Source organism: Pithys albifrons, chromosome 3 (assembly GCF_047495875.1).
Source record: "Pithys albifrons albifrons isolate INPA30051 chromosome 3, PitAlb_v1, whole genome shotgun sequence".
Lineage (NCBI taxonomy): Eukaryota > Metazoa > Chordata > Aves > Passeriformes > Thamnophilidae > Pithys > Pithys albifrons.
Genome location: NC_092460.1, coordinates 29704612 through 29727953, shown reverse-complemented (window position 1 = coordinate 29727953; position 23342 = coordinate 29704612). Strand labels below are relative to the sequence as shown.

The following is a 23342-nucleotide window of genomic DNA, read 5'->3' as shown; positions in this document are numbered from 1 at the left end:
AATTATTAAGCAAAAGTGTCATATGTGAGAGTAACCTAATCTAATGAAAGGTGTCCCTGCCCATGGGAGGGGGTTTGGAATGAGATGGTCTTTACAGTCCCTTCCAATGCAAATCAGTCAGTGATTCTGTATTCTGGCAGCTCAAAGAAACATGACTGATTGTTGTTGTTGTTTGCAGTGCCTCCAAAGCCAATTCATCTGCAGAAGGCAACATACCAAACCCCCAGGCATAAAGCTTTAGCAAATCACAAACCAAGGATGGAGGAAGAGACACCCACTGCTGTTTCTAGTGTTGCAAAGGAAAAGTCCAGTAAAGTGTCAGATCTCATCAATCGTTTTGAGGGAGTCAGGTATGTAATAGAGTTTGATTTGGTTTGTAAGTCTATTTGCTGTATGTGGATTGTTGAAACTTGACCCTGTGAGGAAGAATGGTAGCACATCAGTGCTCACACCCATCCCTGCCAGAGGACCTGATGGCAAAACTGTATCTGTTTTGAAATGGTGGGAGCCATTTGTATGTTTGGCCTGTACAAGGTATGCTCATGCATAGGAGGCTAGCCTTAACTTTAATTTAAAACAGAAAAAAAAACCCAAACAAACGAGGCATTTTTAAAACATCCAGAAAAATGTTAGGGATTTGAAAAAAGTGATGGGTTAAAAATGAAACACTGAAATTACTATTAAATTTTTCTGTTCTTACAGAAAAAAACCCCACTTTTCTAAGCAAATAGAAAACCCTGAAATCCTGATTTTCATTTTACACTGTTTTACACTCTTAGATCATTCATGTGAAGAGGGTGAACTCTGTGAGTTATTTGTACTGATATGGCATACATTCTCTAAATGGTTTCCTTTGTAGTACTCAGTGATTTTGGAATAGCTCAGTGTTCTTGCCTTTTGATACTGCATTTTACAGGAAACATTTGGACCTTTGGGAAACATGAACCACAGTGAACAATGCTTTCAAAAAATAGTGTTACTTGTGTGTCTTTAATTAGCTGTATGTGAGGCATCTTTAATAAAATGCATTACTCTGAAATAGAATTTTTGAATATAACTGCTCTGTATAAAGAGAATGACTTTCCAGAAAACCCATGACAGGAACAGCTGAAGAAGCAGCCCAGTGACAGTTGAGCGTTGCAAGTTTTGGATGTGGTTTTCTCATTTTTCCATGGGATACTGGTGCTCTGAAAGAATGCCCCCTGTGGGAGTGAATGCACGATATACAACAGAGGAACCAGACTATTAAAACTTTCATTGAAATAATTTCCCCTCAAGATGGGTGAAATTTAATCCTTTATATGGAAGCAGCTGAGCATTGTAAAATTATCTTTGTTCATTGGAATAGAAGTAATGTCAGAGCTTCATCTGCAAGAAACTTCTGCCATTAGGCAGAGACTTGATTGAACTAGGTTATAACAGGAGCTCGTAGATGGGAAGATATTACTGCAGCAGTGGAAGTCCTGTGAATTCTTACAGTACAAGCCTCTAGTACTGTTACCGCTTTGTTTCTTGGTCTTTCTCCAAAGCATCACCCAAGTCTTTTTAAAAGTGCAGTATTCTTAGAAAAACAATTTTATCCTTTCTGAAAGGAAACTCCTCAGGTTCACTGTGTCCTACACCACTGAAACCTACATTTCTTCCCCTTGGACATGCCTGCTGTATTGTAAAGGTACTTTTTCAATATTACACAATCAAAGGAAACTGTAAAAAAAGGCAAGGAAAAGGGACATTTTGTGGACTATGGGAAGTCGAGTTGCTTCATCATTCATTAGGTAGACACAGTAACACCTGTCCAATGACTAAATTCTCCTCAAGTCTATGATCTCTGCTTATGAGAAACTTACATAATAATCATGCTGAGTTCTGGAATATCCTGCTTTGTCAGTGGAGGCAATTCCTGTTGTTTGAGTTAGCTCAATGAACAAAATGTGTCTTCTGTGAAGTTGGAATTTCGCTTTTAATTAGTGGTCTTGAAATTACTAGGTAGCATATTCATGAACTACAAACTGTGATTGTCAGTTATGATAACTTATTTTCATTAGACTGTACAGCTCACAAACATGTAGGCATGGCAAAAAGTTAATTAAACCTCTTTGCTCTGTGAAGGCAATTGAAAAATGTAAATTAATTTTATCCTGCTGTTAGGCTTACTGGATAAAAGAAAAAGGGCATAATCTTTACACAACTAAAGAAAAACTGGTTTAAATTTTTTTGTTTTATGATAGAAGAAGATAAAGCTAGTGTAAGGTACTTTTTGAGCTCTGTATGTGAAAGTGAGGAATGTGTTTGCAATATTTGTATAAACTGTCCTATAAATAAAGAGTAAAATACAGTTCGTAAGCAGTTACCATCTTTCCAAACAGTGAAAGTCCATATAGAAGACAGTTATGATACTTTATAACAAGTTGAATGTGGCTTGTTAAATGTGCTTCAGGTTCCAATGATTTTTTTAAATTTTTTTTTCTTCTGGACTGTAATGAAGCCAAACACTTTTACAGAGCAGGTTAGCATTTATATTGGCCTAAAAGTCAAAATCTCAAAAATAAAACAGAATGAGAGAGTGAAAGGTATGAAAAAAGGATAATGTATTTAAAGCAGAGATAAAGTGTGGAGGAAAAAGACATTCAGAAAAGATGCAGCATGATGGAAGGACACTGCTAAATAAGGAAACTGGGGAAGAAATAGGATAAAAATTTAAAGTTCCTTCTGTAAGCTGCTGAACTAAGGAAAGGGGTGCTAAATATTCTTGGACATGTTTAATTAATTTTTTTATTTTGTAACTAGAGGGCACTTAGGATTAGGCTGCTTGTTACTTTAAGCAGTGGACTGAGACTTTAGAGACCCCAAGCCTTGATCCATTTCCAGCAATAATTTCTGGGACACTTTGGGCAAGCTGCTTCATCTATTAGTTTTTTTGATTTCCTTGTCTGTTACATGAAACTAATAATAGAATCATTTAGGTTGCAAGAGGTCATCGAATCCAACTGTTAACCCTGCACTGCCAAGCCCACCACTAAACCATGTCCTCAAGTGCCACATCTACACGTCTTTTAAATACCTTCAGGGATGGTGGCTCAAAGTTGTCTCTGGGAAGCTTGTCCCGATGCCTGACAATATTTTCAGTGGAAAATTTTTCCTAATTTCTGATCTAAATCTCCCCTACAAATGAGATTCAAGAGATATGAGGATGCAGTGGATTAGTATGGATGCCACTCTGGGTTTCCAGTAAGACTTGCATGTTTGTGTGTGTCAATGCATTCCAGGTCTCAATGGCCTGAACTTCCTAACATTAACACAGGGGAAAAATGTTTTGGGAGGCACTGGCTATGTGGTGCAACTCTCCTATTGCCCATACCAGCATTTTTTTAAGTCCACATTAAACTCTTCTCTCGTTGATGTTTTGTTTGTTTGGTGTTTTTAGCTCGTTGAATCCTATCGATTTGAAGAAAGATTCCTCTGTTCTCCACATCACTAAATCTCAAGGAAGATATGGGTCAACACCATCATCTCAGCCAAAACTCCCCTCCCAGCACTCACTACAAAAACAGGGAAACAACAGTACTGACAAAACTCAGGTTGCACAGCTCCACACAGCCAATGGAGTAGTAGCACAAGACCAGCCGGAAGATGAGGACAGGAGATTACCAGATCGTGGCTCTGCTGTGTCCACTCCAGTTCTAGATGATGCCATTGAAAGTGGCTTGATAAATGGGGAAGAAGAAAGTACTTGCAGAGAGTCATTGCAAAGTATGACTGCCTGTGAAGAACAGATGCTTAACAGCTGCTACAGGACTCGAAGCAGTGATACACTGCTCCCATCTGAAAATGAAACTCTAGAAATTAATACTAATGTGAAGGAAGAACCAGCTGAGGAAATCAGTAAAAAAGATCAACCTGTGGAAACAAAGGTAAAAAGAGGAATTGTTTCATTCCTGATATGTTATTACTTTGTGCATTTTTCCTAGGTTTTTATTCACAAAAACAGTCTTCCAAGAGCAGTTCAGAAAATTGAAAATATTTTGGTTATTTTTCCTCTGAAAAAAAAAAAGGGAAAAAAGTTCTGCTTGCCTCTTCCCACCCCCTGCGCTCCTCTGCTCTTCCCCTTGTCCTTTTTGCTCTTTCCCTATTAGCTATCTGAGGTTTAAAAAAAAAGGGAAACTGAAATATGTGAAGCTGCTTGCCACTATGCTTCAACTATGCCAGACTACAAGGGACACATGTTACTGGTGTATATGAAATAAAATTTCACATGTAGTAAACTGCACTGACAGAGCTTCAGGCAGGACTGTTGTGTGAATCCATAATTTGGATGTAGTTGTCAAGTCAAAGCTGGAAAGGCAGTGGCAGTCTGCTAGCTATCAGCTAGATGCAATGTTGAGAGTATACTAAATATACAGCCAGGAGAACTTTTATCTGATGAATTTGAACTTCCTTGTAAGGAAGGTTTTAAATACTTAAGAGAAGTAAGTGGGTGGAAGAAAATCTGTCCTGGGAAATTAATTGCTGAAAAATTGTGCATATTTCCACTTGTAAAAGTTTGCTTATGTAGTTTTCCTTCTTGTACTGAAGCAGTGCACATGATTAACAGCTCTGATCCAGCTGTGCCTTGTGTGACTCCTGGCAGGGGGAGCTTGCCAGACCGTCCTGGTCTTCCTCTTTAACCACAGAGCCAAACAGCTGAGTGCTGATAAAACTCCTCACTGCTGGTCAGGAGTACACCTGCATCAGTTAGCTACAGACCTCTCCAAGCCCTTGAGTTTGGTTAGCTAGGGCTCACATACATACATGCTTGAAGGCAAATTCTGTGACTGGGAAAAGCGGGTCTCAAATTCTCATGCGTTATAGGATGCAATATCCTTGGTAATGACAAGAAGGTTCTGGGTTTTGTGGTTTTTCTTGTTTGCTTTAGAGGTTGGTTTTTTCCAGTAATGAATGAATGTTATGATTCCCATCTAAACCTAAGGCTGGTCATGGGCCAAGGCACCTTTAGCCTGCCACACCTCTCATTATGTTTCTGTCTCCTGTTTGGCAATGCCTGTTTCTCCTCTCTGTGCCTACTAAGTGCTGAATTCTCGGTGGGCAATGCTGTTAAGCTTGAATCCAAGTCATGCAGTAAGGTGCTGGCAGCACTTTCAGGAAAAAGCTGAAATGGGAAGCAGTTCTGTTGTAAAGTTCAGGAAGGAACTGGGCAAATGCTAATGGCAGCAATCTCATTAAAATCTGTCTTTGAGCTCTTGGACCAACACGTGATCTGTCTTATATGGACAAAGTCAACTTGTGAGGTGTAATGTGACTGTTACTAGATGTGTTCACTGGTGTTTGAAGGGTAAAAAACCAAACCAAACCCATGCAGGATGACCTTTAAGTCTGCATTGGTGGAGAACTGAAGCTGTAAAACTGAGCTGGGTCACAGCAGCACTTCCTGAAATGCCAGTTTACTTGTGCAACAAGGACAGCTCCTTCATTCTACTGAGGTTAAGAAGCCTGTCTGTCACAAAACTATCTAAGAGCAACAAATCAAACACTAATTTAGTTTGGATTAATGCAACCTATAGATGAAAATTAGCCCCATGGTGGTCGAAATAGCTGCTGCCATGCTGTCTGCAATAGGGGAAGGGTGATGAGCAAGAGACTTCTGGTTGAGCTTTAAGCTGTTTCTGCATCCAAACAGGCATTGGTAAGAAGTAAGAGCATTAAACAATCTGTGATTTTGCTAAGTACCCACTTAGTCATTATAGAATATTAAAACTGGGATGCAGTCCAGTTGAAGTTGCATTGCACAGGCTAACAACACTCTTCTGCCTTCTTTAATTAACAAATTGTATGTCAAATTGAGTCAAACCAAAAGGCGCAGATGCATGTTAGTCATAGTCAAAGTGTATATTATGCATCTGATATATGTATTTTGGTAGTGATGCAAGATGTCTCTTGCATGCCATCGTAATTTGGGAGAGAAGAGAGTGGTGCTCTCTCTTTGTGAACTCACACATGTACAGGAAAAGAAATCTAAAGTCCACTACTGGAAGGGGTAAATTAAATTGGGGAATGGTGCAAAACCAGAGCAGAAATTACTTTTCAGACTTGAAAAAGAAGACTTATTTTGAAATAGTGTTGTTCTTAAAATTCTTTTCCTCCTCTTATTACTTTAGATCTGACTAAAGACAGATTATTACAGGTTCTGGAAAAGTTGAGCAAAACATAGTAAATTTGGCAGTGATCTGACACGCCTTGCCCAAACAACCAGAGTGTTTTATCTCTTTTATTTATTGAATTAGTTTAAAAGTAATGAAAGAGAAGTATAACAAGCAAAAAGGCAATTAAAAGTGAAAAGTTTCCTACCTTGCAGAAGAAGCACCTCCTGTCCCAAATTTTGATTTGTCTAAAACGCAGAGGCTGAATAGTACAAGAGCATCCCAAGCAATTAACTTCATGAATAACAACTTGTGGGAAATCTGCTGCTAATGCTAACTAAAGACAAAAGGACAAATGTTTCAGTGTTTGTTGTGAGACTGGTAGGAAATAGGAATATCAACTGCCTGCATCCCACAGATGGAAAAGAATTCATCGTGCATCTTTAGTAAAGTCCTTACATGATGTTTTCTTTTACGAGCAGTGTTGGGGGCTCTGATATTTCAGATGCAAAACATGGTGGGGATCCTGTATTTCTAAATGTAATGTGAAGTTTTGATTTAAATAGAGTAAAATTTTTCTTGTAAAGTTAAGTTTCTGACAAGGAATATTTTACTGCTAGAACACCTGAGGGGTTCTAACAACTTCTTGATTTGACAACTTTTTGGTCTTTAGCAACAGTGACATGAATAAAACTGCCTGCCTTCAGCATCCAATATCAATGCATTAATCTTCTTGTGAATAGGTGCTGCTTAAGGGATATCAGTATCTTTACTGCTTTCTTGGTTGCTATGCAAGAAAGAAACAAGCACAAATGTCAATTAAATTGTATTTGTTCATACTCTACATCTCTCACCCTGTGTTGCTTAATATAGTCTGTCGAAGCCCTTAGGGTAAGGTCTATGCGTGAAGAAGAGTGAATCATATACAGCATCACTGCTGTATTGGCAGGAATAGTTTTCTTGACAGGAGATGGCTCCCATTTAGTTTGGATAATAAGAGAAATAGTTGAAATTTAGGCTTATACAAAAGGTACTTTAAATTAGCGGCATTTTTTTCAAGTTTGAGACAATTGAAAAACAATGTTGAGGAAATGTGTACATAAAGTTCATATTTTCAGCAGTAATGTTTTTCATACCTCCTAATTTCAGAGTTAAAAATAACCTGTTTTAATTTCTTAAGCATCCTTATTAATGTAATGATTCTAATGATGTGCAGCGTTGTACTAAAGAATATCTAAGTAGACTCAGCTGAAATATTTACTGTAACAATCTGTATAGAGATGGAAGCTTGCAGTCCCTCCTGATGCCCCTTTTGATGTTTTAAACTTCTGACATTTTGGTCAGCAGTTGAAATTGTGTACCTGTAATGTAAACATTTTTTATATAGCACACTAACCATTTCTGCTTGATTTTATATGCTGAGCTGCCATGTGTTACAGATTGTCATAGAAGTTTGAAATGTTCCCTGAAATAATACAGAAGTTGCCTTTCCCTGCCCCGCCCCCCCCCCCCCCCCCCCCCCCCCCCCGCAGAGAACTTCCTCAAAGAAAAGTAGCACTGCAGTTTTGTGTTATTTTTCACTGATCTAACCCTGTAGGTAGGTGTTCTTATGCTGGAATAATAACATTACATTTTGATTAAAAGACAACTCATCTGTGGTGTGCATTTTTCCCCATGTAGACGATCCCTGTGTCAGGTAGTGTGATTGATGCAGAAAGGAGACTGAGGTTCAAGAATTAGGAAGGTGTGTAAGGTTGATACTGAGAGGATTGGAAAGCTGAGGTCAGCTCTTCTCATGTGATATTTTTGCATCTATTATATCTGATTTCTCTCAATTAGTTCAAGTAATCTTCTGAAAACCATGGATAGTAGTGTTTAGGGAGAAAGCGGGGTTCTGGGATGAGAAAAAAATAAAATTAAATTGCTGAGGAACAATAAGCTCCACAGTTTTGTGCCACAAGTCCATATGTGAGATCCTTTGTAGAGGGCTGCACTAACCAGCAAGCTGTAGCTGTAATAGCTAATCTTCCACCTGCCTGCAATGTCTCTTGACAGCACTTAAAATGCTGTTCTGTAGGTTGCTGTGGTTGCTATGCTGATTTAAACAGATTTAATGAACAGCTTTGAAGTCACTATTGAAAGCCTGTATTTAGGGAGGAGGTTTGCCATGTAGCAGTGTGACTGTTAACACTGCAGATTAGAACTGAATTCTGTTGAAATTTAGAATACTTAATGAACACTGAAAAGGGGCAAATAGCCGCTGGAGTCCCTGAAATGTGAGACTGTACTTTAATAGTCTATATTCTGCAAACCGTCTTTATAAATGTACTTGCAAATGTTTATCCCACTCCTGTGGAAAACGGTGTGCAGTTTGAAATCAGAAATCACTCCTCTTTATTTTTGCCCCCTCCCCTACAGTTTGTATGGAAATTACCACTTTCCCAAAAGCACTGTGATAAGACTGCCATTTACTTAAGAAAGACTTGGGCATCATTACATGTGAACAGACTAGCACTAGATGTGGAAAAAGAATCTTGTCGTGGAAGTGTCATTTTGTTAAATCTGACACGTGCAAGCCTGAGGCATTTCCCTAATGTTTTAATGTTATAGAAGGCTGGGTTTTCATTGTTTGTTTTGAAATAATTTTGCCTAACAACTTATAATTATACATTCTAACATATTTAGCTTAATATTGAACTTTGAATGAATGTTTTAAGCTTCCATTCAGTTAAAGAATCAGAAATATATTTTGTAGAATAAAAGGCTTTAAAATGAAGGCTTCCCTTAGAATGCAAAAATGAGTCTGTAAAGACTTAATGGAGTCCTCTAATTGCAATCAAGAATTATTCAGCAATGAGTGTATTGATGAACATAAAACCTTCTGTACAGTATTTTTCAATAATTCTGTTGTGCAAAGAACATGCAGTTCAAATAACTTTTGAAATGGGGGCGGGGGCGAACATTGACTACTCCCATCTGTTCCCTCTTCTGCTGCAAATCAGTTCTTCCAGCTCTGAAAGGTCAGTGGTACTCGATTACCAGGATGTGAGCTGATCTGTTAACTAGGGAGTTGGTGCTTTGGCAAAGATCCCTATACAAATTGGGAAATGTTAGATCTTTTAGGCTTTGAATTTTGCTCAGCAATTTCATTGATTTTTATCATTCTCTGACTTTTTATTTGTTGATTAAACTGCTGGAAGGTTTGTGTGTTTCAAAATTGGTGTCTACTTCAAAACTAAATGTGAAACTTGGATTTCAGTTGCTTTTTGGACCATAAGATAACCATGAGTCTTCAGGTTTTTTGGTATTAATTATGCTTTCTTCAGTAAACCTAAGAGCTCCTTTTATTCTCCTCCAGGAGACAGATGAACAGAAACGTCACAAAATTGCCAGTGAACTTCTGCAGACAGAAAAAGCCTACGTTAGCCGACTTGACCTCCTAGATGGGGTACATTTTTTTGAATTTGCTTTTATTGTGTTGTCTTGAATTCACTCAAATGACTATGCATAACTGTGGATATAAATTACTTAAGATGTGGTATGTTTTTCACATATTGCTGATTTTCCAGTCAGTTTTTTGCTCTTGCCACATGACTTTGCGTATGCTTCTATTTTTAAGAACAGTACGTTTTTTTTAAGTATTAGAATTTTGTGGCTATTAAATGCAGTATGTTCTCTGTGTGTAGATGTCAGTATAAACAATAGTATTGCATGCTGGTAGCCCTTCCAAAAAGTGGATGGATAACCATGTCTTGGCTTCTGGTGAATTGGAAAAGTGTATCATTTTATAATGTTGAAATCAGTCACTCACTGCAAAATTATTAAATCATAGAATCATAGAATCGATTGAGTTGGAAAAGACCTCCGAGATCATCAAGTCCAACCCTTGGTCCAACTCCAGTCCCTTTACCAGATCATGGCACTCAGTGCCACGGCCAATCTGCGTTTAAAAATCTCTAGGGATGGTGAATCCACCAGCTCTCTGGGCAGCCCATTCCAATGTCTGATTACTCTCTCTGTAAAGAATTTTTTTCTGATCTCCAACTTAAATTTCCCCTGGCAGAGCTTAAGCCTGTGCCCCCTTGTCTTATTGCTGAGTGCCTGGGAGCCCCCACCTGGCTAGAACTTCCCTTCAGGTAGTTCTAGACAGTGATGAGGTCACCTCTGAGCCTCCTCTTCTCCAGGCTAAACAACCCCAGCTCCCTCAGCCTCTCCCCATACCTTCCTTCTACCCAATCAGAATTTTTCTTTATGGCTAAAAGAACCTCGGAAATTGATCATTCCAAATGGTATATCCTCTTGTTTCCATTATATGTTTAGCCTAAGTTACATTGAATGAACAGAAATTACTCTTCCTGCAAGGAAAGGGTTGGACAATTATGCTTTGTAGAATCTAATATCTCTTAAATGTGAAAGTCTGTATTTCTTGAGTATTTCTTGTATCTTGTTTACTTACTCACATAACACATACACATTTTACCTGGATACCTCTGGCTCTGCACTGCCTTACTCTATGATATTTTTCTCAAACACCAGTGATTAAATTTCTCAGGTCCAGGGCATAAGTTTTGTACAAATAGTTGATGAAAAGTAAAAAGTCTCAACTGATACGATAATAATTCAGGCTGCTTGGGAGATGTAACTAACTGTCCTCATGAAAGTGGATTTACATAGCAGGTCCATATTGTGATGGATATATGGTGACTTTTAAAACCCAAAGTGTTGCAGAAAAAAAAAAAAAGCACAACACCTTTGATTGAGAGAAGTCTAAAACCAAAAAAGGATGTTTACTTTGCTCACAGATTTTTCTGATGGGTGATGTACAATTATTTTCCTTGATGCCTTCATATGTGTATTACTCCTGTGCCTGTTTTCCAAATATTAACTGGACTGAGTTCTGAAAGATGTGTTTCAAACACAGCTGCTCAACTTCAGCTAATGAGAGGAAAGCAGAAGACTGGGAAGGAACTGTTATATTTCTATACTTTGTTAAAAAGTTGCGTAATCTTTCTGATCTTCAAAGTAGCTTGTCAAAATTTAACTACCTGTCCTCTCAGAGATGCAGCAAATTGAGTATTTTAAAGTATATGTGAAAGTGTATGCCTTTTTTTCCTTTTAAGACACTGCTGCTGTCTTAGTTGACATGATCAAAGTTCCTGTCTTCAGACTGTTTTTGCAAGTCCTTACTCAAACCTCTGAAGCCCTTTCTAACGAGGTGCAGTCTGTTCAAGCATGGGAGAGGGAGACAATAGCTCTCCATAAGTACTTTTTTTATGTGCATGTTAGCAGATGCACATGTCTCTAGCCTTTTTGTAGCTGCATGTACATAGGCAGAGCCCACTGATGGCGAAGAATATATGGGTTTTTAAAAGAGACTGTAGTAGAGTCCAATCAGAACTGGGCTCCTTCTGTTCTATAAATGGTATGTGGGTACCGCTTATAGTCAGCCAACTACTGTGATTTCTAAAGGATAAACGGATACAGCATGCAAGGAAAGTGACTAAAAATCATGACCAGACATCATGCTAATTGAATAGAAGAAAGAGTGGAAAATGTGACTGGGAGACTGGGAAGGCTGAGGTGATCTAGCTGTTAAAACAGACAGGATGTCTGGAGTTGAACCAGTGGCACTATTTCAGTTTGGCTTCCCTTATGTCTGCTCTGCTTGCAGTGCTCTGCCACCTTACAAGAAAGAAAGTGGTGTGTAAGGGGATGAGGAGCTTTTCACTTCTGATGAGGGAAAGACAATAAATGAGTTCATCATTACCTGTCTGTACTATTGAAATATTAATCTTGCCTCAGTTGTAGCCGGAGAGGTGTATAGGGGGTCTTCCATTGATTAAATATACATTGGGGGCTCTTCTTCTGTATTGCAGGTATTCTATTCCAGACTCCTTGAGGAAGCCAACAGAGGTTCATTTCCACCTGAAGTGATTAATAAAATATTTTCTAATATTTCATCAATAAATGCCTTCCACAGTAAATTCTTACTTCCAGAACTTGAAAAAAGAATGCAAGAATGGTAAGAGGCAATTCACTCCTTCATATAGTACTAAAACCATGTCTATAGAAACTCTGTTGCAGGGTTGAGGTAGGGAAGGTACCTTCATAATTAAGTGCTCCAGGCGCAGGAAGTACTGTGGGTAAAAGAACATCTGCTGTTCCAGTCTTCATCAGGATCTGACTCAGCAGAGGACTTGCATCATTTGCTCAGAATAAAGGACATGTATCTCACTGAAGTCAATGAGATTACTCATGATCAAATGCCTTGCTAAATTAAGGGTTCAGACTGAAATAATGTGCTACCTGATGAATTCATTGTACAGAATACAAAGATGAGATACGTAACATGTATGTGGTTTATGCTAATGTTGAAACACAGTAATCTTTGTCATTACTGCTGTCTGTAGTAAGATGGGAGACATTTAAAAAGAAATTACAAATATTGTTTCATCCAGTTGTTTCACCTCAGCACCTGTTTGTCTCCTTTATTCCATCTTAACTAGAATTTATTATAAGAAATTCAAGTGTGTGTCCATATAAAATTTGCAATTACACTTTAATAGCACTTCTTTATTGTAAAAAAAAAAAGATACTAAAAATGAGAAATGATATATTTTTGTGACATATGTGAAAACTCAGACCATACAGTGGTGCTTTAAACAGCAGCTGTATGTCTTCTGACTCTGTAAGATGATTCCTGTTTAAAATGATGCTTCTTTAAAAATAGAATAGTTGCCATGCCCAAACACCTGGTAGTTCTATACAGTCTATAATGCAAGAAAGTGAATAAAGTCTTAATGAAATATAGGAAAGGTTAGAGCTTAACTTGTCTTCGTTGCAGAGTGACTATGTAAGGTAAACTCACCCTTTTAATCAATTGAAAAAATCTGATAAGAAATATAAATACCTGGATTACAATAGAGTGCATGCTTATGAGCAGTGAAGTTTAGATATTTGAAAAACAGCTTACACCACCGTATTTCAGTGCTGTACATATTGGAAATTAAATTAATGGTGTAATCTTAAGATTCTTTTCTAGACCCTTTAGGAGCACAGAAGATGGGTTGCACTACTTCACATATTTGCAAAATGTTAGATTGCTGACTAATATTATGTGTATAGTTGTATGGCTTCAAAAGTTGAAAGGTCCTTATGCAGATAAGCTTTGGCCACTGATGCAAAGCTAATAAATGTCCTCACAGGGATATTATCTTTTCCACATTGCTTGAAAACAACCTTTGCACTAAGACAGCCTGTTTAAAAGTCCTTGAAACATTATGCTTTTGGGAGGAGTTAGAAAAAAGGATGCAGTTGAATAGAACTCTTTCTGATCACTGCTAAAAGAAGAGTCTGGGATAACTTTTTCTCCTTGTCACTAGTCTCTAAAATTGTCTGGTGCAACAGCTTCTGCCAGATACAGAGTCTTTTCTTGACAGTTCTCTCATTAGACACACAAAAATAAGTGTGTTCTATGGGTAGCTTTCTGTGCTTCTATTATTCTTTAGCTTTTACCAAAAATAGCTGGATAAAAATTTCTGACGCTTCTCTGGAGTTAGGGTTTGTTTTGAAAACTTACAATAAAAATATGTAGTTTTGCAACTGGGAAAGCAGATCAGAAGCAGATTCTTTCTTGGAAGAAAAGGCAGTGTGAATCTGAGTTTTCGAGTAAAAATGAAATTGTCTGGTAGTTGCATTTTGAATGAGTTGAGCAACAGCTGGAGCTGAATCTCTCTTTTACAACATATGGTTTGAAAACACTGGAAACAGCCTTGCAGCAATATATTTCCCATGAAAATAGTATAACAGACTATAACAGTGATCCTATTTAATAGAATCATAGAATTAAAGATCATGTAGTTACAACCCTGCTGCTTTCAGTAGAATATCAAACAAAATAACTACATAAAATATCTTGAGGTTTTTGTACCCAAGGATAGCCAATAGCAGATACTTGGGAAGACTATAAGAACACAGCACAATAGCCTCTTGGAGTAGGGATGGTGGGGAAGAAATTATTTCACTCTTTCAACAATAAGTTTTGGAATCTGTGTCAATTAGACACCACCTACTCATATGGTTTGTTTTGTTTTGCTTTTGAAACTGCAACTTACAGTTTTGTTGGATTCCTGTTAACTTTTATGTTGGAAGGGAAAGCAGTTGTTCTATAGTCACCTTTGCTGTGGTGTGATTTTACAGACCTTTCCTTAGTTTTTTGCAGCCATGACAGTTTGAAATGAGATGCTACAAACCTTGATTAGTAAGGTCTCTGGTTTTTTTTTCTGTTGACCTTTGGAAATAGATTCACATTTCCTTCAGTTCTGTTGGAATTGGCATGATTTATTTTCAGTTTAAAATTATGTTGCTATATTGCAATAAATTGACAGCCGAGGGAAATGACATTCAGTGAATCAAAAGAACCCGGGGTTGTTTTAAATTGCTACCTTGCCTTTGAGGTGTATCTGTCTGCTTGCATGTAGAGTGGTTGAACAAATGTGTGGAGCTAATTGAGGGTGGAGAGCCTTGGCAGTTTCAGAGAGCAGCTTCCCGCCCTGTCTCATCCCCTAATTGCCAGGTCCAGCCTTAGTACAGACCTCTGCCAGGTGGTGCACAGGTACTTTCTGCACTCTTGGAGGCAACAGGAACTGGATCAATTTTTGATAGTCCTGCAATATTCACTATTCAAGTAACTTTTCTCTTCTGCACAGCTCTTCTCTTGGAGAAGTGGTGTGTTGGAAGACACTGTAGAAGTTATTGCAGTAGATTGCTTCACTTTAGACCACTATGACAACATTGATTTCAGAATTTCAGAGATACTTAGTTTCTGAATCTGTCCTTGAAAATGAGACATGAAATGTGCCTCCCACTGTAGTTCTTGGAGATGCATGTGTGCCACTCCACGTTCTTTGTGTGCATTGAGGGCAGCTTCTCTCAGCTTCTCCATCAGTTGCTTTACTATTCTGTTTTATTTGAAGATGATATCAGGAGTTGGGAGAAATGTGGGAAAGTTCTCACAAAAGGCTGGAATCCAAGGGATTCTCTCTACTTCATATATGTCATTGCATAAATTATAATTTTTTAAAAATTGTAAATACATATGTTTATGTAAGGCACAGAAGGGAAGCTGTGCAGTATGGATTTAGTCCTCAAACAAAACTACAGGTTAGATATTTTAGAAGTTAAAGTATGGCCAGAAAAAGATAATGTAATTTTAAGGAACTGCAAATAAAATAAGTAGGCCATGTTTTATAAACTAGATCTTTCAAGTTTTTCATTATAGCCAGCTTTTTTTTTCTTTAGGCTATATAATTCTTATACATCATCAAAGAGAGTACACTCTTTCTGTGTTAATTCTTGTCAGTTTTAATGGTTACTTTGGAACTCCATATGAGGTGATCCCAAACAAGAGGATTCTCTATGAAATGCTTGAAAGCTCTTAAAACTTTGTATGACTTTTTTTCTTTCCTGTTTACTCTGAGATTCCACCCTCTTACTTTGCAGGACTACCACCCCCAGAATTGGAGATATTCTGCAAAAATTAGCTCCTTTCCTCAAGATGTATGGAGAGTATGTGAAGAATTTTGATAATGCAATGGAATTGGTGAAAACGTGGACTGAACGGTCACCTCAATTCAAATTCATTATTCAAGACATTCAGGTAATGGGGAGAATAATGAGAATAATGTAGATCTCCAAGTAGCACAAGTATATATAAAAAATATGTAGGTTTGTGGATGAAAAAAGAATCAGAGAGAAAATTAAATACCAACTCCCCTAGAATTAAGGGTGGTTGTTTTTGTTGACTTCACACTGCCTTCTGTTTCTTCTCCTTCTTCCTTCATGTGCGCACAATCCACCCACAAAAATCCAGACTTTTCTCCTGCAAAATAGAGGTGCAAATTAAAGGTTGAAATGTGTGAAGACTAATGTGTTCATTTTGTTGTAGATACCAAACATAAATAAATAATATTTTAGGATAAGGTGACATATCGGTGCCACTATAGATCCTTGCTTTGAATCCTTAATACTGTGTTGGCTCACAGTACTGCTGAGCCACAACAGGGAAAGACAGCTTAAGAGTCCAGCAGCGCATCGACCTTGTCAGAGGTTCTTTCCATACCCTCTAGTGCTCCCTGTGGGTGTCTCTGTGAATTGGCAGGCATGTGTTCCACTGCAGACTGAGCAGTTAGAAATACCATAAAATATTCCTACTTAAATTTTACTGCTCTCTGGGGTCTTGGGATTGTAAGCTGGGGAAGAAAACTATGTGTATTTTAATGTCATCTTTTTTCCCCCAACCTAATTATATCTAAGATTATGGAAATGAATATACATCTTAAAACACTGTTGAGGGAGTTTGCATTATAAAAGAAACTCAAAGCAAGCATTCCCTCCTCAGATAGGTAAAATATGAATTTGTAGCCTATTTAAGTGATTGTTTCTAGTATGTGGCCATGAACTGTTCTTATTAGTTTAGAAGTAATTCTCTTATTTGTGTTATCAGAAAATACACTGGATTTTAGGAGATTTTTTTAGTAAGACTTTTATTTATGGATTAGATACCTACTGCTGGATACTTACAGAAGCTTTTACAGTTATTTTTAGGAAAGATTTTTTAATAATTTAGTTTGGTAAAGTAGCTCTGTTTTCTTTCAGAAGGTGTGTCATTCATATTTCAAAATACATTATTTATGTTTCATCAATCATGACTTTTATTTTACTATATCGTAATAACATTTTTGCCTGCTACATTGAAATATGTTTACAATTTTTTAGAAGGAAAAAGTGTGTGGAAATTTGACATTGCAACATCACATGCTAGAACCAGTACAACGCATTCCACGCTACGAGATGCTTCTAAAGGACTACCTAAGGAAATTGCCTCAGGATTCTCTAGACTGGAAAGATGCTGAAAGTAAATATCTTTAGGCCATTAAAAGAGCTGTAATAAGCTTTTAGTAAGAGAATACTGTAAATTAAAGATACTTTCAGGAAAGATAAAGTGAAGAAGTACTTGTGAAAAGTGATAGAATTTCTTCGGGGAGTCATAGGATTCTTTGAAAAAAGTCTGTTTGAATTGAAGTTAATGGAAAAAACCATAAAGCCTTTTGTATTCTCCTCCCAGAGCACAGAAGTTTTGCCTTAGGTTTGGAATAGTGCACAGGTTTGCTTTGCAGATGATCAGGGCTTGTGGTGGCTTTTGTTTTGTTTTGGGTTTTTTTGGCATTTTGATTTGCTTTATGCACATTTGGAATGTATAACTGTTATTTGTAAAAAAGTGAAGTTACTGTATTTTTAAGGCTCTGCATGGGAAAAGGAACAGTCCACTTTTAAATTTTTCCTCTCTGTATTTACACAAGAAAAGTTCAAGATATTTTCATGGATTGTTCAAGATCACTTGCCAGACAATTTCTTTGCAATATTTCATTGTTAATATTATTACAGTAAACACTTGTAAGATGAGCTGTTTCAACTGAAGAATATAGTTTGACATTCTGAACTGCTTAGAGAAAAGAAAGGGAGAGACCATAAGTGTTCTTGTCACAAAAAATGTGATTCTAAGTGCAGAAGTGCTAGAGTACTCTGCAATAATTCTCTTCGGATCTTTCCAGATTGTAATTTCTATTTATTAGCTGACTTTATTATGCTTTCCACTTTACTTTTTTTCTTTTTATTGAAAACTGAGGAAATTTATTGTACTTTGTAATTTGCATAAAAACAATTAACGTCTTTGTAGAATGACTTTTTTTTTCCTGTGTAATATATAAATATGTAAAAATGTAGCTTTTTGTTTTACTATTTTCTTTTTCTTCTGCCTAGAATCCCTGGAAATTATATCCACTGCAGCAAGTCATTCAAATAGTGCAATTAGAAAGATGGTAAATGATCCTTGTTTTCCTGTTCACTTTTCAATATATTGATCCTTGTTTTCCTGTTCACTTTTCAATGTATTATATTTGAGTATATGGTGAAGCTCGGAGTGTGTATTGCAAATCTTCCCTAACATGGCAAAACTTGGTTTCCTGGGTCAAAGTGATTGCTCCTATTTAATGTATTTATACAGCTCCTGGGAATGACAGGCAAAGTCTGACGTTGCATTTAATTCCCTTAAGTGGAGACTGGGACAGACTTAGTTCTTCTCAGCGCAGTATCAAATAACTGATACTGGTCTGAACTCTTAAGCTTGTTTTTCAACTGGGTCTGTCAGTACAAGGATATTTGTAAAAAGGAGTTACTGTTTTCTCTACCCTATTGGGTAGGCATGGTAGGCACTTTAATATGTGAAAAGTTTTGGGCAAGAAATAATGTTGGCCATATGTGTAACTGCATTTTTAAAATTACCAAGGATATAACCTGTCTAGAAGTACATCTGACTTATCAACTAAGTTAACTGGTCAGGTCACATGTACCAGGTATATTTATGTTTTTCAGAGCTAATATTCTCCAGACTTATGCAAGCACTTGTCATTTAGTTCAAACATGCTTAAAGATCTGTGCCTTCAATAATAAGTTTTATAACTGTGTTTTTGCTTTGTAGGAGAATCTAAAGAAGTTGCTAGAGATATATGAGATGCTGGGAGAAGAGGAAGACATTGTGAACCCTTCAAATGAACTGATAAAAGAAGGACAGATCCTCAAACTCGCTGCTCGCAATACGTCTGCTCAAGAACGGTATCTTTTCCTGGTAAGTATAGTGGCCTGTGTTTGCAGTAGTGGCTGTATACCTTTCTAGTCTTGAAAGTACTACTAAAGGGAAAGGGAAATCCTCTCTAGTTGCTGTCTAGGGTGGATGTGCTGCTCTGCAGAGCATGTGGACTGTGGTGCTTGGGTTCATGGGGTGACTGTTGGGCTATGCTCATCGAGCTGGGAGGGAGACCCAGCTGATGGTGTCACTGTCACTGACCACCAGCCACACAAGCTCTTCTGAGTATGCTCCATGACTGCAGAGGTGCCCTGCCTTGCTCCAGTGCTGGGAGATTTGTGTTGGTGCTGCACTGGATCCAGCCTATGAATGTTCATGGAGGGTAATATGAATTGCTTGCCAGACTCCATTTCCTGTGCTTGCTGCAGTCCCTGAAGTTTCACAGCTCTCATTTGCCATATTTAAACCATATTTAGAATATTATCTCAGGGTGACTCCATTTGAAGAGGCTCATGCTCAGTGGGCTTCATTTACTGTGTTCTCCTGGTATCTCCCACGTTGCTCCAGAAAAACATTTAGGTGGCTGTTCATTATAAATGCAGGTCCTAGAGCATTAGAACTTTTACATTCTCACTAAACTGAAATGTAAAAGCTTAGGATTTGAGTCCTGATAGATTGTGTGTTGAGGTCCCAGTAAGGCTTATGGTCCTGTGGGAGCTTGTTTTACCGTGGCAGGTCATCCTCTCATCAGGTGCCTGTGTCCTGTATTGGAACCCACAAACTACAGCCATACTCCCTTACAATTCCCTTGGAAAAGGTTGGATGTAGTTAATTGCTTTCCATGCATTAAAAATTGCTAATACATTTTTGCTTATGGGCCTCTGGCATTGCCTGTCTTCTGATTAGTAAAGCCTAGTAATGGGTTGTTGAGGCCCAACTCCTGCTTAACTCTGCTTCAAACAAAAGGAGAAATCATTGAATAGTAAGACCTCAAATGGGACTAGATAGCTGATTATAATTATGTTCTCTTCATATGAGAGATGACAAGTTCAAATGTTCTCTCTCTGTACTGTGATACAGACTAGGCAATAGACTAGACAGGATTTCTCTGAAACAGGATTTAACTGAAGTTTCTCTTTTCAATATTTAATTTTGAGAAAAATGTAAGGGGAAAAATGTGAGAAAATTAAACACTATAGATCTGATTTAATAACTCTGCTTCTAGGCTGGGGCTTTAGACAATCAAACATTATTTAAAGTTGTAATCTTTAATAAAGCAATATATCTTTGTCCTGCTCATGTATTACATTTCCCCTGTGATGGGAAGGGTTTCAGGGAATAAAACTCTTAAGAAATGTTCTTCTGTCTTGGATAAAATAATAAAAAAATGTCCTGAAATAGTAGTAGTTACAACTTCTACAAAACCAAATGGTTTTGGTACAAGATAAATATAAAGGTATACACTGAAGAGAACAGTTCTTATACTGAAGTTTAGAGTAGGTTTTACTGCATTGGGGCATAAGAATGGGGGGTTTGTTTAGAAAAGTTTTATATTGTTGTATAATATCTAGTCTGAGTGTAGTTTGATAATAAATGCTATGAAGACTGCTGCATATACAGAGCAATTATTCCTATATTCACTGAATCTGTCCTTTAATCTTATTTCTGAAAAGTTAAAAAGAAGTTGTCTTACATGAGAAGACCAAAGCTCTAATACATCAACTAATCAGGAAAGAGCCTGCTTTCTCATCCACCAAGTCTAGCTTTGCAATACTCTTCAGATCTCAGTGGATAAACTGTGGCTTTATCTGTGTTTTTCTTAATGAAAAATCACATGTTTATTTTTTCCCCCCAGTTTAACAATATGTTGCTCTACTGCGTTCCCAAATTCAGCCTGGTAGGATCAAAGTTCTCCGTTCGGACCAGAGTTGGCATAGATGGTATGAAGATTATAGAAACTCATAATGAAGAATATCCACACACTTTTCAAGTGTCTGGAAAAGAGCGAACACTGGAGTTACAGGCCAGGTAAGCAGTCTTCTTAGCTACTTTTTGGAGGATTGAATATATACATACAAAAGAGAGGACTAACAGATTTGGAGGAAGATTCAGTGGATGTCATTCTAGTAGCAGTGTTTTGAAAATAACCCTCCAAAAAAATCATCAATTGTCAGTCCCAGAATGTCTCTGAGTAGGTGCATCTACAATGTATAGCACATTGTTTGACTTCACAGAAATACCTAAGATAGCTGTGACTGGGCTGCCTGGAAAACTGAAAGCAGCATTCCTATCCAGTGCCAATGCAGTCTGGAAGTGTTTCAGGACAGTGAGTGTGTTAATCACTAGTGCCTCTGGAACCTGAGCCACCTTGGTACAAATGAGTCTCTTCACCTCAGGGCAGGTCCACCCAACAGAACTCTTCACCCTGGTGAGTTTATCTCCGCAGACCATAGTTTTCTGCAGCAGTAGATGGGCTTCTGCTTTCCACTGTTCCTCAGACTCATTTCCAGTCTACTTGTTTTCCTCCAGTCCCAGTTATCAACCTCCTCCTGGAAGGCAGGTTCTTCTTTTAGTCCTTGAGTTCTTTCCCTCCAATTGTACTCTTCTGATGGGCACTTTTTCTGCTTTTTTTACTAGTGCTTGTATCCTCCTCTTGCTGAATTACCTTCCCATTACCTTTTTGCATTGCTTAGGCCAAATCTTTTCTGTCTAGGTTGCCCCACTTCAAATAAAGTGGGATGCTCCACCTTTCCTTTTGAACTTGCTTAAAGATCCTATTCCTAGCAGTCAGGATTTCATTGCAGAGAGATGAAGATTAGATAAGTAGGAGGATGTCCGTGGTGGATACAGTTCTGTGTTGGCACCATGGATTTGGGGACAAACTATGGCTTGCTAGCCAATGAGCTTGCCAGCTACTTTCTATTATGAAAAAAAAGCTTGTAAAATTTAATGAAAGTTACAGCACTGAATGTGCAAAGAGAGCAACATATAGATATTTACTTACACTACTGTTGAATTTGAAATTAAATAGATATTTTGAAAAATGACAGGAAAAAAAACTTTTCACTAAGGTCGGCAAGACTTCTGGGACATGTTTTTGGCTATCAGTCACATCTACTGTAAATTGCTGTATGATGTCTTGCTAAGTATTTTGCAAGTTGTTGTACCATACACCCATTTCAATGGTGAAAGATGATATCTTGCTGTACTGTTTGTGTAGCATGTTTTAAGTGGAAGAAAAATTATACAACCAAGTAAGTTTATTTTGTTGACTTTCTTTTGTTACCAGTAATTGAAAGTTTATTGCATTAGTTTATTTTAGTTGTGAGAAGCATCATTTGTCTTGTTTTATTAACATTGTTAGAAGGCTTTAAGTCTGTGCAAAACTGTTAAGGAGTAAATACCAAACAAGATCTTATTCAACTATATTAGAATAATCTTTATGGATGTATGAGTATTGTATGTACCCTAAACCTTAATGTGCTTAATTCATGAGCTTGTATTAAGAGTATTGTAAAGTTTAGTTTACTCTTGGGATGTTCTTTCCTAGTAGACTTCTACTTATTTTTCAGACTGCTATTGTAGTACATTTTAAATTACCATTTTTAAATAGCTGCTAGATTATTTCTTTGAAAGGTTGCTGATCTGGTACATTATTTAGTAGCTCAACTTTTGCTATTAACTGTAGCAGGTAGATGAATGATTTTGGCTGTTCATACAGGTTTCTTCTGCCTTGTATACAGAGGGTAGATGGGAAGGGGAAACACTTGTTTAGGACTGTTCTTGCTTAATAGTCTTGCTAATACTGCAGAACAACATGTGAGGAGCTGTTTTTACTGAGAGGTTCTAAAAGCTCTTTCACATCCTTTGGAGCAATCCATAGAAAAGTAAAATGTTGTGTGACTAACACTGCATGGCTGCAGAAGAGTTTTTTCCTGTCACAGTATCCAAGGAGGAGACCACTTTTGAGGAGCCAAATACACTGCAGTGTTAATGCTCATGTTTCTAACGTAAAGTTTGCAGATGAACTTTTACTTACTAGCATTAGCCAGTATTTTTGAATAAAATTATTACTTGTGATATAAGATGTCTTTCCAAAGATTTGAATGTCAAAAGTTCTGATATATTTTAAAGGCAAAGCTGTCATACAGGATCAGAGGTGGATATGCTTCCCCTCTCACTCTGTATATCTCATCTGTATTTATGGCTAAGTCATCTGTATCTGGTCTGATGCATAAAAGTGACATTTCTAGTGCTTGATTTACAATATTAAAATGCATTTTTTTCTTTAGTTTACTTGGATGCTCTTCCTGTCACTACTGACAATAGCAACAACAAAAAATCATTAAGGAAATTACTTTGGGGAGATTTAAGAGGTACACAGGAGAAATGTGTATTAGTATGTGAGCTTATAACTTATTAAATGAGAGAAGAAAAACACATCTGAACTTTGTATTGTCCTCTCTTTCTTTCTTTCTGTCCTGTTTAAAAAAATAATAATACTTAAGAAAAGGTCTAACAATGAAAATACTATCAATACTTTTAAATGCATTTACATTTAGCTT

General features: G+C 37.4%; 1 protein-coding gene across 4 annotated transcripts in view; it reads left to right on the top strand.

Moving 5' to 3' along the window:
- Positions 1 to 23342, top strand: part of FGD4 (FYVE, RhoGEF and PH domain containing 4) — a 113419-nt gene that overhangs the window by 77911 nt on the left and 12166 nt on the right. For all 4 annotated transcript variants that reach the window (XM_071551173.1, XM_071551175.1, XM_071551174.1 and 1 more), the window contains exons 3-11: positions 179 to 350; positions 3425 to 3911; positions 9493 to 9582; positions 12011 to 12156; positions 15636 to 15792; positions 16911 to 17049; positions 17955 to 18013; positions 18673 to 18819; positions 20633 to 20805. In XM_071551173.1, the coding sequence (XP_071407274.1) occupies positions 179 to 350; positions 3425 to 3911; positions 9493 to 9582; positions 12011 to 12156; positions 15636 to 15792; positions 16911 to 17049; positions 17955 to 18013; positions 18673 to 18819; positions 20633 to 20805 (1570 nt within the window). The remainder of the gene's footprint in view (positions 1 to 178; positions 351 to 3424; positions 3912 to 9492; positions 9583 to 12010; positions 12157 to 15635; positions 15793 to 16910; positions 17050 to 17954; positions 18014 to 18672; positions 18820 to 20632; positions 20806 to 23342) is intronic.